The sequence below is a fragment of the Dipodomys spectabilis genome, unplaced genomic scaffold (genome assembly GCF_019054845.1).
Source record: "Dipodomys spectabilis isolate Male_0828 unplaced genomic scaffold, ASM1905484v1 ptg000095l, whole genome shotgun sequence".
NCBI classification, from domain to species: Eukaryota; Metazoa; Chordata; class Mammalia; order Rodentia; family Heteromyidae; genus Dipodomys; species Dipodomys spectabilis.
Window position 1 is genome coordinate 33,466,983 of NW_024870772.1, and position 14,445 is coordinate 33,481,427.

The 14,445-nt window shown below is 44.6% G+C and overlaps 1 protein-coding gene across 2 annotated transcripts; it reads right to left on the bottom strand.

The window, feature by feature from the left end:
- Nucleotides 1-8,008: 8,008 nt before the first annotated feature.
- On the bottom strand, nucleotides 8,009-13,772 carry Hmgb1 (high mobility group box 1). 2 transcript variants are annotated; one of them, XM_042685324.1, is made up of 5 exons: nucleotides 13,629-13,772; nucleotides 11,314-11,474; nucleotides 11,010-11,155; nucleotides 10,522-10,696; nucleotides 8,009-9,617 (listed from the first exon to the last, which is right to left on the bottom strand). In XM_042685324.1, the coding sequence occupies exons 2-5, from the start codon at nucleotides 11,461-11,463 to the stop codon at nucleotides 9,441-9,443; spliced, it is 648 nt and encodes a 215-aa protein (XP_042541258.1). In that variant the 5' UTR covers nucleotides 11,464-11,474; nucleotides 13,629-13,772; the 3' UTR covers nucleotides 8,009-9,440. The 2 variants fall into 2 exon arrangements, with proteins under 2 accessions (XP_042541258.1, XP_042541259.1); XM_042685325.1 differs by lacking the exon at nucleotides 13,629-13,772 and adding an exon at nucleotides 11,755-11,774.
- Between the last annotated feature and the right edge of the window lie 673 nt (nucleotides 13,773-14,445).

Here is a 14,445-nt window from a genome sequence, read left to right on the forward strand (position 1 = left end):
AAAAAGCCAGAAGTGGTGCTGTGGCTCAAGTGGTAGAGCGCTAGGCTAGCCTTGAGCTGAAGAGCTGAGGGACAGCGCCCAGGCCCAGAGTTCAGGCCCCGTGACCGGACCCCCCCCCCAAAAAAAGTTCAATATCTATAAACTTTTTAATATAAAAGCTTCCAGTGTTGATCTTTAAACTTTAGCTTCTTACTGGGCACAAATGGCTCATGCCTCTAATCCTAGCTACTCAGAAGGCTGAGCTATAAGAATCTATTTCAAAGCCAGCCTAGGGAAGCAACATTCATCAGACTCTCATCTCCAATTAACCATCAAATAGCTGGAAGTGGAGCAGTGGCTCAAGTGGTAGAGCTCTAGCCTTGAGTTCAAAAGCTCAGGAACAGTGGCCAGGCCCTGAATTCAGTATTCACAATGCATGCGCATACACATACACACACACAGATAAAATTCACAGTACTTTATAGACTTGATATATGTATATGAAATCCAATGCTCATCAATGTCATAGATACCTATAGTACTATACAAAAAATTTGATTAAATAATCAAATTTCATGTTGACCTGTTGTACTAAATCAGACATACTTGACTGAAAAAAATGTTAGCCTTCTTGATGGTGCTGAAACCATATGTGAAAATATATGTTTACTCATTCAAAGTACATTTTTAAAAAGACTTGTTGCAATTTCTATCTCAAGTTTTAGGAATTGAGGTTTTGTTTTGTTTCTGCTTTTGCAGTGGTACTGGGGCTTGAGCTCAGGGCTTAGATGCTGTCCCTGAGCTTTTTCTTTTTACCAGTCTTGAGGCTTGAACTCGGGGCCTGGGCACTGTCCCTGAGCTTCTTTTGTTCAAGGCTAGCACTCTACCACTTGAGCCACAGCACCACTTCTGGCTTTTTCTGTGTATGTAGTACTGAGGAATCAAACCCAGGGCTTCATGCATGGAAGTCAAGTACTCTACCACTAAGCCACATTCCTAGCTCATCCCTGAGCTTTTTCAATCAAGGCTAGCACTGTACCACTTGAACCACAACTCCACTTTGCTGATTTAATTAGAGTTTCATAGATTTTTTTTTCCCCATGGGCTCACTTGGAGCCATGATCCTCATTCAGCCTTCTGAGTGACTAGGATTCCTACATGTGAGCCACCAGCACCTGGCAGTTTTTGGAAATGGTGTAAGTTACTGCAAAGAATATTGAAGGGGTGCAATCAGAAGCAAGAGAGTTTGCTGGGCACTGGTGGCAATCCCAGGACTGGCAAAAAAGAAAAAGAAGCATGAAAGCCCCAACTTTTACGGGCTTAGCTTCCCACTCATTTCAGCTGCTCTGCAATGTCTTTTGTAAGCTCTGCAATGGCTTGATTGTAAAGGCTCTTTCTGTTAATCTTTAGCCTGAACAGTAGTAAAATATCAGAAGTATAAAGGGGAATGGGCATTTCAACTCAGTGTGTTTCCTAGGCTTTCAGGCTTTTATCTGCTGGCTTTTTGAAGGTTACCCCTTTCACAATTTCTTCCCACCATGGACTCAAATCTTTATGCAATCTCAACCATGGACCAATCCCAACCCTTTATGTAACATTGTCTGAATTGTGTATTTGTGGGTGTGCGTGCTTGCACACACGTATATGCATTTGGTATTGGCTTTTTTTTTTTTTTTTTTTTTGCTCAAAACTTGAGCCATACCTCCAGTGCTGGCTTTTTCTTAGTCATTTGGAGATAACAGTCTCATAGATTTGACTGCCTAGGCTGACTTCAAACTATGATTCTCAGATCTCAGCCTCCTGAGCAGCTAGGGTGACAGGCATCAGTCACCTCTACCTGATTCTGAATAGCTTTTTAAAAAGTTTTTACATTGGGGTGAAAACTTTCTGATAGCAACTTAGTAAAACTCTTCAAAGTTGGTTCATTCCTTGATTCAGCAAGGAATATGTTTATATCCTAATAAAATAATCATGTATAAAAGTATGGTTTGTAAGGAAAGGATAGTATTCCTTATTTGAAATACTATTACAAACTATACATGTTTAATAATAATACAGAATTGAGTAAACAACTCATGGTATTTAACACTCTTTTGATGAGATATCCAAAGGCATTAAAAAGGATATAATGCAGAGTAAGAATGTATAATGAAGTCCTGGCCTGGTGGCTCACACCTGTAATCCTAGCTACTCAGGCTGAGAGCTAGGATCATGGTTTGAAGCCAGCCAGGGCAGGAAAGTCTATGTGACTCTTTTTTTTTTCTTTCTCTCTTTCCTTCTTTCTCTCTCTCTTTCTTTCTCTCTCTCTCTTTCTTTCTCTCTCTTTCTTTCTCTCTCTCTCTTTCTTTCTTCCTTTCTTTCTATGTGACTCTTATCTCCAATTAACTACCAAAAAAAGAAATGTATGATGAATGAGAGCCAGGTTGCAGTTTAGTGGTTGAGCCTTGGGTTTGCATCTCCAACACTACAAAAATGGACAAATAAATAAACTAACTCAAAAACATAATTATTAGGCAAAATGAAATATGATTATTAAGCAGAAAGAATTAGCTTTCAAATGGAATATTTATAAATGTGTCATTATTGTTATAAAACAAACACACACACAAGACAGGAAACCAAATTCAAATATGAATTGTAATCATTCTTCAAAGAAGTTATATAAATAGCCATAAGCACATGATAAAATAGTCATTGGAGCCGGGCGCCGGTGGCTCACACCTGTAATACTAGCTACTCCGGAGGCTGAGACCTGAGGATCGCGGTTCAAAGCCAGCCCGGGCAGGAGACTGTGAGACTCCTATCTCCAATAAACAACCAGAAAACCGGAAGTGGCACTGTAGCTCAAGTGGTAGAGTGCTTGCCTTGAGCTACAGAGCTGAGGGACAGCGCCCAGGCCCAGAGTTCAAGCCCCACGACCGACCCAAAAAAAAAAAATAGTCATTGGATTATTGAACACCCCTCCCCCCAGTACACATACATAATACACACTAGACCTTGAACTCAGTGCCTGTGCAGTCCTATCAATGGCAGTTGAGCCCCATTTGCCTCCAGCATGTTATGACCAAAACTGGTGCTGTGCTTTATTCTGGGGTTTATGGACTCCAAAGCAGCAAGTTTTGTCCCTCTGTGGATAAAGGTTATCAGCTTGCTTCTCCTGAGCCTTCATATGCCTAGCCTGTTCACCATGCCCTGGCAGGCTGCTTCCACATTACAGGGCAGGCCTGGGGCTCCCCTGAATTTTAGGAGAGGAAGTGGGGTGGGAGAGGGGCGTTGTGTGGAGGTGCAGAACTACATCTGCTGTGAGGTGATTCATTCTTATTGAATCTTCGTTGGGTTCTTCACCAGCACCTGAGAGTGTGGCAATGGAGAATTTTTTCTTTACCTTCAGGGAATATCTTCCTACATCCAACAGTTTTAGGAATTAAGTTTGTTATTTTTGTCTTTTCTTTCTTTTTCTGTCCCTTTCTTTTTTTCTTTTGCTGAAAGCTGGTGCTTTACCATTGAGTCACACTTCCATTAAAAAAAAAATAGAGATAAGAAGCTTATAGAATTTCCTGCCCAACCTGGCTTTGAACCAGGATCCTTAGATCTCAAGCCTTCTGAGTAGCTAGGATTACTGGTATGAGCCACCAGCACTAGGCTGGGTGTTTTGTTTTGTTTGACCCAATCTCACTGTGTACTCTAGGCTAACCTCAAACTCAAGATCGTTCCTTGATCCTGAGTGCTGGAGATAAAAAGACATTTGCAGCCATCATTTTAGGAATTTTTGTATCTGGTTACGTTTAGAACTTTTTTTTTGTCAGTCATAGGGCTTGAACTCTGGGCCTGGGCGCTGTCCCTCAGCTCTTCAGCTCAAGGCTAGCGCTCTACCACTTGAGCCACAATGCCACTTCCAGTTTTGTGATGGTTTATTGGAGATAAGAGTCTGACAGATGTTCCTGCCTGGGCTAGCTTTGAACCACGATCTTCAGCTCTCAGCCTCCTGAGTAGGTGGGATTACAGGTGTGAGCCACCAGTGCCCAGCTTAGAACATTTTATAAGATGATCTCTAATGAAATCCAATAACCAAAAATTTGGCAAAGCTGCTAATTTAGCAATTCTAGGTAGCTCTAAGGAACTAAACTTAATTTCTATTTACACCTATAAATACAATTATATTTGTAAACACATTTGGAGTCTGTCCTTTTTACCCTAAATTACCATCCCCAACAAGGAAGTGAAGCCATGATGAGCTTCATTCCAGTTGAGACCAAGTCTCAGGATCTCCTCCACCTTTCCAAATAATCAATCTCCTACTTCCTAGAAGTTGTCCTACCACTACTATAATTCTGTTCATTTTTGCTTTTGTTGTTGTTTATTCATCTTTTGGTTATCTCTCTCTCTTTTTTTTTTTTTTTGGGTCCGGTCGTGGGGCCTGAACTCTGGACCTGGGCGCTGTCCCTCAGCTCTTCAGCTCAAGGCTAGTGCTCTACCACTTGAGCCACAGCGCCACTTCCGGCTTTTTTCTTTTTGCTTATGTGGTGCTGAGGAATCGAACCCAGGGCCTCATGCATGCAAGGCAAGCGTTCTACCACTGAGCCACCTTCCCAGCCCATCTCTCTCTCTTTTGTCCTGGGGCTTGAAATCTGGGCGCTGTTCCTGAGCTTTTTTGTTCAAGGCTAGCACTTTACCACTTGAGCCACAGCTCCACTTTCTGATTTTTGTGGTTAATTGGAAATTAACCTGGCTGATCTTTTAAATGAATTTTTTTTTCATGGTGCTAAAAAAAAAATAAGTAGTTAAAAAAAATCATCATCAGGGCTGGGAAGGTGGCTCGGTGGTAGAGTGCTTGCCTCACATGCATGAGGCCCTGGGTTTGATTCCTCAGTACCACATAAGCAGAAAAAAAGCTGCTGTAGCTTAAGTGGTAGGGCACTGAAGAGCTGAGGGATGGTGCCCAGGCCCACAGTTTAGCTCCCACGACCAACTCCCCCCCCCCCAAAAAAAAGTCATCATCGAGCGAGGTACAAGCAGCTCATGCCTGTAATCCTAACTACTAAGAATCATGGTTTGAAGCTGGCCCAGACAAGAAAGCCCATGAAATTCATCTCCAGTTAACCACCAAAAAGCCTGAAGTAGAGCTGAGGTGACTCAATTGCTACAGTGCTATCCTTGAGCCAAAAAGTTCAGGGAAAGCACCCAGGCCCAGAGTTCAAGACACACACACACATAACTAGTTGTACAAGGGTGTGTCATTTTTTCAGGTCTATTTATGTATACAATGCATCTTGATCAGTAATCCTCCCTGTCATTTTCCTTCCCAGTAAAAAAGTCTGATTCAGACTGGGTGCCAGTTGCTCCCATAATCCTAGCTACTCAGAAGGCTGAGACATAAGGATCATCGTTCAAAACCAACGCTGGCAGGAAAGTCTGAGACTGTATCTCCAGTTAACTAGCATAATGACGGACTAGAGATGTGGCATTGTCATTGTTTAAATACTTCAGCATTTTCATTTTTTGAGGAGCAACTTATCAGTATTTGCCAAAATGTTCAGTGTTTTGACCCAGTGATTCCACTTCTAGGTATCTATACCTGAAAATTGTATAGCTGTTCACATCAGTATTATTAGAAATGACAAAATCATAGAAAAGCTTGAATTGGTATATGTAAGGGAATGAAATTGTGCTATGGAACACTAGGCACACTTAATTATACAGCCAAAGAAATAATTAAGGATCTAACTCCCCTTTCCATGATTTTCTTTTCTGTATTTTCATATTTGTGCATATGTGTGTGTTTGCTGATACTGGGGCTTGAACTCAGTGTGTAAACTCTCTCCCTTAGATTTTTTTTGGTCAGTTGTGAGGCTTGAACTCTGGGCCTGGGTGCTGTCCCTCAGCTCTTCAGCTCAAGGCTAGCGCTCTACCTATTGAGCCACAGTGCCACTTTGGCTTTTTCTGTTTATGTGGTGCTGAGGAATGGAACCCAGGACCTCATGCATGCAAGGCAAGCACTCTACCACTGAGCCACCTCCCCAGCCTCTCTTAGCTTTTTAAGGCTGGTGCTGTACCACTGAAGCCACATCTCTACTTCTGGCCTTTTGCTGGTTAGTTGGAAATATGATTCTCATGAACTTTTTGGCCCAATTGGCTTTGAACCATGATCCTGAGTTCAGCCTCCTGAGCAGTTAGGATTCCAAGCATGAGCCATTATGGAAAAGCCTGTTCTTTCCCCCTTCTCCTTTGAGTATTAGAGATCACACGCAGAGCCTCATGAACCAGCACACCCTCTACTGTACTTACACCCTGGCCTGTCATCATTTTCCCTTACTGCATTTGTCTCCACACACGTTAGCCCAAACATTCCTCAGGTTTATTTTCATGTGATTACAGATCTGTTATTAATTTCTCCTTTTCAATGGCTGCCCAATAAATCCAGCTATTTAAATGAGTTCAAACCAATGGACATTTGTAAAGGCCCAAGTGACTATATCTCCTCTTGGCAGGTATGGTTTGTTTTAAATTGACATAGTAGAAATGCGTGGCTACTAAGTTGTGCTGTGAGCTTTGCATTTGTTACTGTTTTAGGAAATAGTGCCATTCCTACAACAGAGCTAACATTTTGCCTTATTCCTGGGAACTTAGCTGAGTCCTAGGGATTTTTCCAAGTTCTGGAAGTGCTTTGCTAGAAGATAGGAAAAGAGAAAGTAGCACTGCGGCTCAAGTGGTAGAGTGCTAGCATTGAGCTAAAAGAACTCTGGGACTGTGTGTAGGCCCAGAGTTCAAACCCCATGACTAACAAAAAAGAATTTCTTGGGTTAGCCAGGCACTGGTGGCTGTCTGCCAAGTTACTCAGGAGGCTGAGATCTGAGGATCATGGTTCAAAGCTAGTCCAGGCAGGAAAATCTGTGAAACTCTTAAAAAGAAAAGAAAATGAACCATCTTGTATCTTTTTTTGGATACCCAAATTTTCTGGCTTTTTACTATTATAAAGTATTCCTAGGGTCATATGAAAAATACCACAAAATATAAATGAAAAATACTGACTCATCACAGTTCCTTACTAAGATAGCCAAATGCTGGCCAATGGGTCACACGCACGTAAAGCTGAAGTAAAACTACGCTATCATACACAAAGTGTCTCTATCACAGGCCCTGTAAGGAAAGGTTGCATGCTTTTCTCCTAGACTAAGTGACCTCCTTGATCTAGATAGTAGCCCTATTTTTAATTCACAAATTTGCTGTCTTATTTGTTTTCAAGTTAGGCGGTAAGGATCTGTGGAATGACTGTTAAAAGGGTACTTTCTCTTTTGTCATTTAAAACTTGCATGATGTAGTACACAAAGTAATACAATTCTGTATGATGAATTAGTTTCTTGTAAGATCAGAATTGTTACCCAAATACTCAGCCTTCACTATCAAGTTAGGAGATTGTTTTCTCACTTTTACTCACATGGTTTTTCACTGTAAACTCATCCATATCTCAGGGGGTTGTTTGGACAGTGAAAAGAACTGTTTTCAGATTGATGGTTTTATGTCTTTGTTTTCTAGTCAAGATCTAAAGCCCAAACCATTAACATAAAAGAGCAGTTGTCCCAACAAACCCACTAGATTTCAAAGAAGTTTCCTACGGGCACTCACTATTCATTTATCAATGGATCAGAAATCCTGGTCTTAGTCTCTAGCCAAAGGAGAAATTTCCATCTAAATCAGATTAATTCATTTATTCTCTAAGACTAAAATTTTTGTAACAATTGTGGCCTGCTGAGTTTTTCCTTTGAATTATAAAACTGATAAGACCTTTGAATCTTAATTACCCACTAAATTTTAGACTTGTTTCTTGCAAATTTTCTCAAATTTAGTTTTTCCACATCTAACATCCTGAGTACCTGGAATGTTTGACAAATCCATTAGCCTACCTATTTATAAACATATTTTAAAAGGGCAAAACTTTGCCAGCCCTAAATACTTATTTAAGCATTGCCAGGAAGTATTATTGGAAGCAACAAAATCTTAAAATTCTCAAGTGAAAGTCACTTAACTAGTATTTAAAACCTCTGCAATTATTAGTTTATTAGTATCATCCAGGACTCATGTTCAGTATTCCTCCTGAAATTACATTAACAAATGCAAATGGAAAGAATCCAAATTATATAACAAAACAGCACTCCATCACAAAAGCGGGTAAAATGACAAGAAGGCTATTTTAAAACACTGGCACTTTAAGAAAACGATTATCTCAAAAAAAAAAACAACCATGAAATTGCCAAATTGTTCCCTAAACTGCTAAGCAGATAAACATGACTTGAATGGCTAAGTCTGGGAAAAAAAACTCAAACAAACTGGGTAACTTGCACTACAATGCAAAGTTCGTCTTTCATTTATAAAGGGGAAAACCACAATATAGGGAAATTTACCCTATTTTAAATGTGGCATAATTTAAAAACTGGTCCAATTAATTAAAGTACTTCTAACGGAGTCTCAAATTTCCTGGGCAAATAAAAGGAAAAGGGCACGCATAGCCACCACTTTCCCTGGGACCAATGTCAACAACAACAAAAAAACCCAAGTCTTGCATTTTAAGCTCACGCTTTTGGGTGTACACTCTCAGGTCTTCGTTCATGTGGGTACTGCTAAATGTAACTACCATTACATGGTAATGGGAGTTAAAGAACAGAGTCCTCCTGTAAAGATTATAGTTTTCTACTAGTCCTTCAAGGACAGACTTTCAAATTGCTTAATTCTAATAATCCCATGCTGTGAATAGAACTGATTATTCACTTTGTAAAATCTAGGTGGGGCCAATGTAAAACTTGAGAGATATTAGTTTCAGTTATGGTGAAAATGTCAACTTAACTTTTATTACCCCCATTACGATTTTTAGGGTGTGGAGACAAGTTTGTCAGCTAACTCCATGAAGAGATACATACTGCAATAATTCAGGTGATCCAAAATGGGCAAAAGCAAAAGACTAGTTTCCCCTTAAGAAGAAAAATTCCAGACCTATGAAAAGGACAACAATACTAATAAAAAAAATTGTATTTACTTAGAAGCATTCAGAATGTCAACAAAACAGCTGCAACTTTTTTTTTTTTTGCAATTACAGAGTGGTATTCAGTTAACAGAACAATTATTTCGTATAAGCTGCGTCAGACAACTGAAGATGAAAAAACTACCGTCCCCATATATAACTAATTTGTGCTGTGCACCAACAAGAACCTGCTTTAAATTTCCATGCCAATTTACAACCCCCATACTGTACCAGGCAAGGTTAGTGGCTATTGAAAATACCACCAGGACAGGGCTATCTAAAGACACATTCGGTAGTGTGTTAACTATACAAAAAAAGACACTGTACAGTTTAAAAACAAATCTTACACAGCCTTACATTTCAATTTTTTTTTCTTTAAAAGGAGTGAGTTGTGTACAGGGGGGTTAAATGCTTTATAGACAAGAAAAAAAACTGCGCTAGAACCAACTTATTCATCATCATCCTCTTCATCTTCATCCTCATCCTCTTCATCTTCCTCCTCTTCTTCGTCCTCTTCATCTTCCTCATCTTCCTCCTCTTCCTTCTTCTTCTTGCTCTTTTCAGCCTTCACAACTCCTTTTTTTGCTGCATCAGGCTTTCCTTTAGCTCGGTAGGCAGCAATATCCTTCCAAAGTAAAGGGAGAAAACAATAGGAAGGAAAAACTGTTAAGTAAAAGGAGAAATTGAACACAAGACTTTATGAAAAACCTCAATCCCTGGTACACTAAAACAGCAACCATTTCATCTTCACAAACACAACTTGGAAAAATGTACATAAAAATACTACAGGGCAGCTACAAAACTATGGTCTAATACATGCAATGCTATGCCTCACCGAGGTGCAATTATGTACCACTTCCTAACTCTTGCTTTATTAAAGCTAGAATGTGGAGACTTTGATTAAAGGGTAGACACTGCCACCTTCTGAATGCAAAAAAAGCACTCTACAGGTTCATGCTGCCAGACCCTAATACACAGTAGAAATCTATCTTGCTTAAAAAAAAAAAAAAAAAAAAAGCAATTTGCCAGTTTAGCCTACAATTAAGAAACTTTTAGAAAAGGTTATTTCTCAGAAGAAATGACTAAAGGAACGAAGTATTTAATATCTCAATTTAAAGCATGTGTTTTAACTATCAAGTTTGGAAGACAAATTTTAATTTGTTAGTACTGTTTTTGGGACTACCTGAGAGAAATGAATACATCAATAAATGTTTATGAAAAAACAGAACAATACATTTTGCAGCCTATTTTTGTACTGTACACTTGACATCTCAAAATACACTTTTGACTCAAAAGCAGCTACAGAAACTTTCACAAATTTGAGATACCAAGGAATGAAACAAAACCAGATTAAATATCTGGAGTTTCCTCCACATGGAATTACATAAAATAAACTATCTGGCCCTCCCATCTTTTATCAAACAAATTCATGTCAATATACCTGTCATACGAAAACTGCCGTTTCTCAAACTTTACTGTCACCCAACAACATCTTAGCATTCTATCAAGGAAACCCACACACTTCATACCTTTTCGTATTTTTCCTTCAGCTTCGCAGCCTTCTTTTCATAAGGCTGCTTGTCATCTGCAGCAGTGTTGTTCCACATCTCTCCCAGTTTTTTTGCAACATCACCAATAGACAGGCCAGGATGTTCCCCTTTGATTTTAGGGCGATACTCAGAACAGAACAAGAAGAAGGCCGAACTGAAAAACAAAATTTATTGATGTACACTAACAAATCACAAAAATAAGCAACATATGCAATATGTCTTGTTTTGCTATATAAAATCTGCCACTATGAGTTGGGCAGGGTGTAAATATCACAACTTACAATTAATGTATGCTCAGAGTTTAACACTCCAATACAACATCAACTTTATATATATGTAATACTTATATATAACAAATTCAAGAGTTATTAGTAAGAAATAGTACACTCTAAACTTAGGGAGTTTGCACACGAAATTCTTGACTCTACTATGAAAAAAAAGTCTTGAAAATAAAGTCAGATACTTACGGAGGCCTCTTGGGTGCATTGGGATCCTTGAACTTCTTTTTTGTTTCCCCTTTAGGAGGGATGTAGGTTTTCATTTCTCTTTCATAACGGGCCTTGTCTGCCTTGGCCATATCTTCAAATTTCCCTTTCTCTTTAGCAGACATAGTCTATATTATAAGTAGGCAGAAATATTAAAATGACTTAAAAAGTGTCCTTTGCTATATAAATAGTCTTGTGTTATTGGCCAGTTAGGCCTTTCCAATCCTAATTCAGAAATAATTATTAACTGCTTAATACCTTGTTAGTATGTCTTAAGCCCTCTTACCTTCCACCTCTCTGAACACTTCTTAGAAAACTCTGAGAAGTTGACGGAAGCATCCGGGTGCTTCTTCTTGTGCTCCTCCCGGCAAGTTTGCACAAAGAATGCATATGATGACATTTTGCCTCTCGGCTTCTTAGGATCTCCTTTGCCCATGTTTAGTTTTTCTAAGTAAAATAAGCATTTGATGTTAGCAACTCAAGTACCACAAGAGCTTCAAATGATTAGGGAGTGAATGAAAACCAGGGTACTGGTCATTTAATACAAGCAGTGACAACTAACCTCCCATAAAAGCCAGACATGGCAATGATAAGTCAATTCCTAGAAGTGGCTGTGCCAAAAACAAAACAAACAAAAGAAAAACCAACACAAAAAAACCCCAACCTCCCCCCCCCCCCAAGGACCACAACAAAAAGTGAAATCTCAAGAAGTCCAGGCAGCACTCACACACATTCCCCATCTCCGAGGCTCAGGCCTGTTCTGAGTGTCTCACCGGTCATTTAAACAATCTCATCCTCCAAAGACATCCTAACCAACGAAGTCAGAGATCCAAAGCACTCGGGTTGCCAATTTGTGGATTTGTAATAACTAGAGAGAGGCGCCTATTCGGATCGTCTTCCAAACGATTAAAAAAAAAAAAAAGACAAAAAAGCAGCCACCGTGCAGCGAAAAGTTTTCCCGGTTACTTAAAAAAAAAAAAAGTCCCCTCGTGGCAGCGAAGTTGGCAGGGAGGGAGGCGGGCGCGGGCCGGGGAGCGGCCGGGCCTCCAATCGCCCGGGCGCCGGCGCGGGCTGCTCACTGCACACGTCCGGTCTGAAGTTTCTCCCAGTAAACAAGGATGAGGGACAAAAGCCACTGCGGTCGCCTCCCCTCCCTCCCCACCCTCGCAGTTTCGGGACTCGTTTAAAAAAGTTGGGGTGCCACCCGCGTCGGGGAACGCCCGAGAGACTGTAGGCCGAGGCGAGAGCGCCAACCGGGCGGGCAGCGGAGGCGGCCGGCGGGAGCCCCCCCCCCCCCCCCGCCGATCCGCGGCCGCCACGTGCGCCCGGAAGGCCCGCGCCGCCGCCCCCATTTTGTCAGGAGAGAAAAACCCCGCTCGAAATGGGGGCTGGCTCCGCCCGCGGCCGCCCGGGGCCGGCGCACGGAATGGCCGCTGCGCGTCTTCCCCGCCTGCGCCGCCGCCGCGAGGGCGAGCGCGAACATGGCTCCTTCTTCCCTTTGTGTGTGTATGTATGTGTGTGTGTGTGTGTGTGTGTACGCGTGTGTGTGCGCGTGAGTGCGAGGCGGCGGCGGCGGGCGGGGCGCGCGCGGCGCACACCCGCCATGACGGCCGGGGGAGGGGAGGGAGGGAGGGAGGGGCGGGGGGCGCGCGCGCCGAGCCTGCCTCCCCCTCCCCCTCCCGCTCCGCGCGCCCCTCCCCTCCCTCCTTCCCGGCCTCCCTCCCCTCCCCCTCCCCCCGGCGGCCCGCCAGGCCCACCGCCGCCGCCGCCGCCGCCGCCGCTCCCCGTCTCCCTCCGCGCGGCCCGCGCGCCCCGCCGCCCCCGCACGCAGAACGCGGGGCTGTGAAAAGAGAGAGGCAAAAAAAAAAAAAAAAAAAAAGTTGCCTCGGAACTGCTGCGCCCAGCTCCCCCGCCCGCCCGCCGCCCGCCTTGTTTTCTCTCCCAGCCAGCAGCGCCGGGCCCGAGTCAGCCATGTTCCAGCGAGCGCAGCGGCGCCGCTCCCCCCCGCCGCCGCCGCCGCCGCCGCGCCCCGGCCGCGCGGGGCCCGCACCGGCGCCCCCGGCCCACCCGCGCCGCCCTCGCCCGCAGCACTGCCCCGCCCGCCCGCCTCGCCCGGCCCCGGCCGGCCCGCTGCGCTCCCCGTTGGCTCTGGGCTCGCTGCGGCGGCCGCCAATGCAGCCGGGAAGCGCCGCCGCCGCGCTCGCCCGCCGCCGGCCCCGCCGCCCCGGCCGCGCTCCGCGCACGCCGTCCGCCCCGGCGCGCGGCCCACGGGCTCCAAACACGTCCGAAAAAAATTTTTTGACGAAAAAAATAATTTTTTTTTTTTTGCTCCCGTCAGCGAGGACGCCGCCGCGGGTGGAAAGTCGCGGGGCGCGGGGCTCGCGCCGCCGCGGGCAGTCCGAGGGCCGGGGCTCGGCGCGGGGCAGCGTCCCCGGCGCCCGGCGGAGCCTCGCTCCGTGCGCAGTTCCCCCCACGGTCCCCCCTCATTTGCCTTTGTGTGGAGCCTGACCCGCCGGCTCCCGGCCGCGGGGATCCGACCGCCGCGCGGGCTGAGGAGCTTCCGGAGGCGCTCTCCCCGCCGCGGCGCTACCTCACACTCACCCTCCGCGAGGCACAGAGTCGCTCGGTGCCCGTCCGGCTCTCACTTGCCCCTGCGCTGTCTCTATGGAGCTCAATGTACTGCAATGGCTGTGAGAGCGGGAGCCAGACGCAGCCTCCTCACTCTCTCCGCTCTGTAACATTACTCTCCAGCCAGCGCGGCTCCTATTGGCTACCGCCAACTCACCGGGCTCGCTCATTGGTCCGATACCTCCCATTGTCCTGACCAGAGCCCGTTTGCTATTGGCTGTCTCCGGGGACACGTCATCAAGGATTGAAACAGCGCGCAAATCTGAAAGTGTGTGTATGCCGGGCAAAGAGGCTGAGGCGGGAGAGGCAGAGGCAGAGGCAGCAGCTGCTACGGGAAAGCAGAGCTCTATGGTGTAAGTGTGCATGTGTCTAACCCAAGCCAGCCCCACACCGGAGCGGCCGCCGGAGCGAAAAGGGCCTGACTTTTCCACAAGTGTCCCCAACTCCTCAGGCAAAAGAGATACCCACAGGCCCTCCCCCCCCTTCTTACCCCAACACTCACACCCAAAGCCGTTGAGATAAGAGGCCCCGGGCTTTTAATAGACCTTCAAAAGTGGGGGGCGACAATCTGAGACCCTGCCCTTCGAAAACGGGGGTCTCTGCTGGGGCAGAGGGGCGAAGGCAGCCGAGTTTCGAGCCCCTCAACAGTCCATGATTGCACACCACTCTGGGTCTCTGGAAAAGCAAGGCTTCTAGAAGAAAGCCCCCAGATCCAGCCAGCCAGCATTAAAATGCCCCGTTTCTGGGTACCCCGAGCCATCCCGTCGAACTGGCTGAGCCGCCAAAATCT

What these genes read in the sequence shown, in the direction of transcription:
- Hmgb1 (XM_042685324.1), bottom strand. Translation starts at nt 11,463, where the DNA reads ATGGGCAAAGGAGATCCTAAGAAGCCGAGAGGCAAAATGTCATCATAT. An exon ending in AGTGTTCAGAGAGGTGGAAG is followed by an intron (nt 11,156 to 11,313) that starts GTAAGAGGGCTT and finishes CTTATAATATAG; the next exon opens with ACTATGTCTGCTAAAGAGAA. An exon ending in TGAAGGAAAAATACGAAAAG is followed by an intron (nt 9,618 to 10,521) that starts GTATGAAGTGTG and finishes TTACTTTGGAAG; the next exon opens with GATATTGCTGCCTACCGAGC.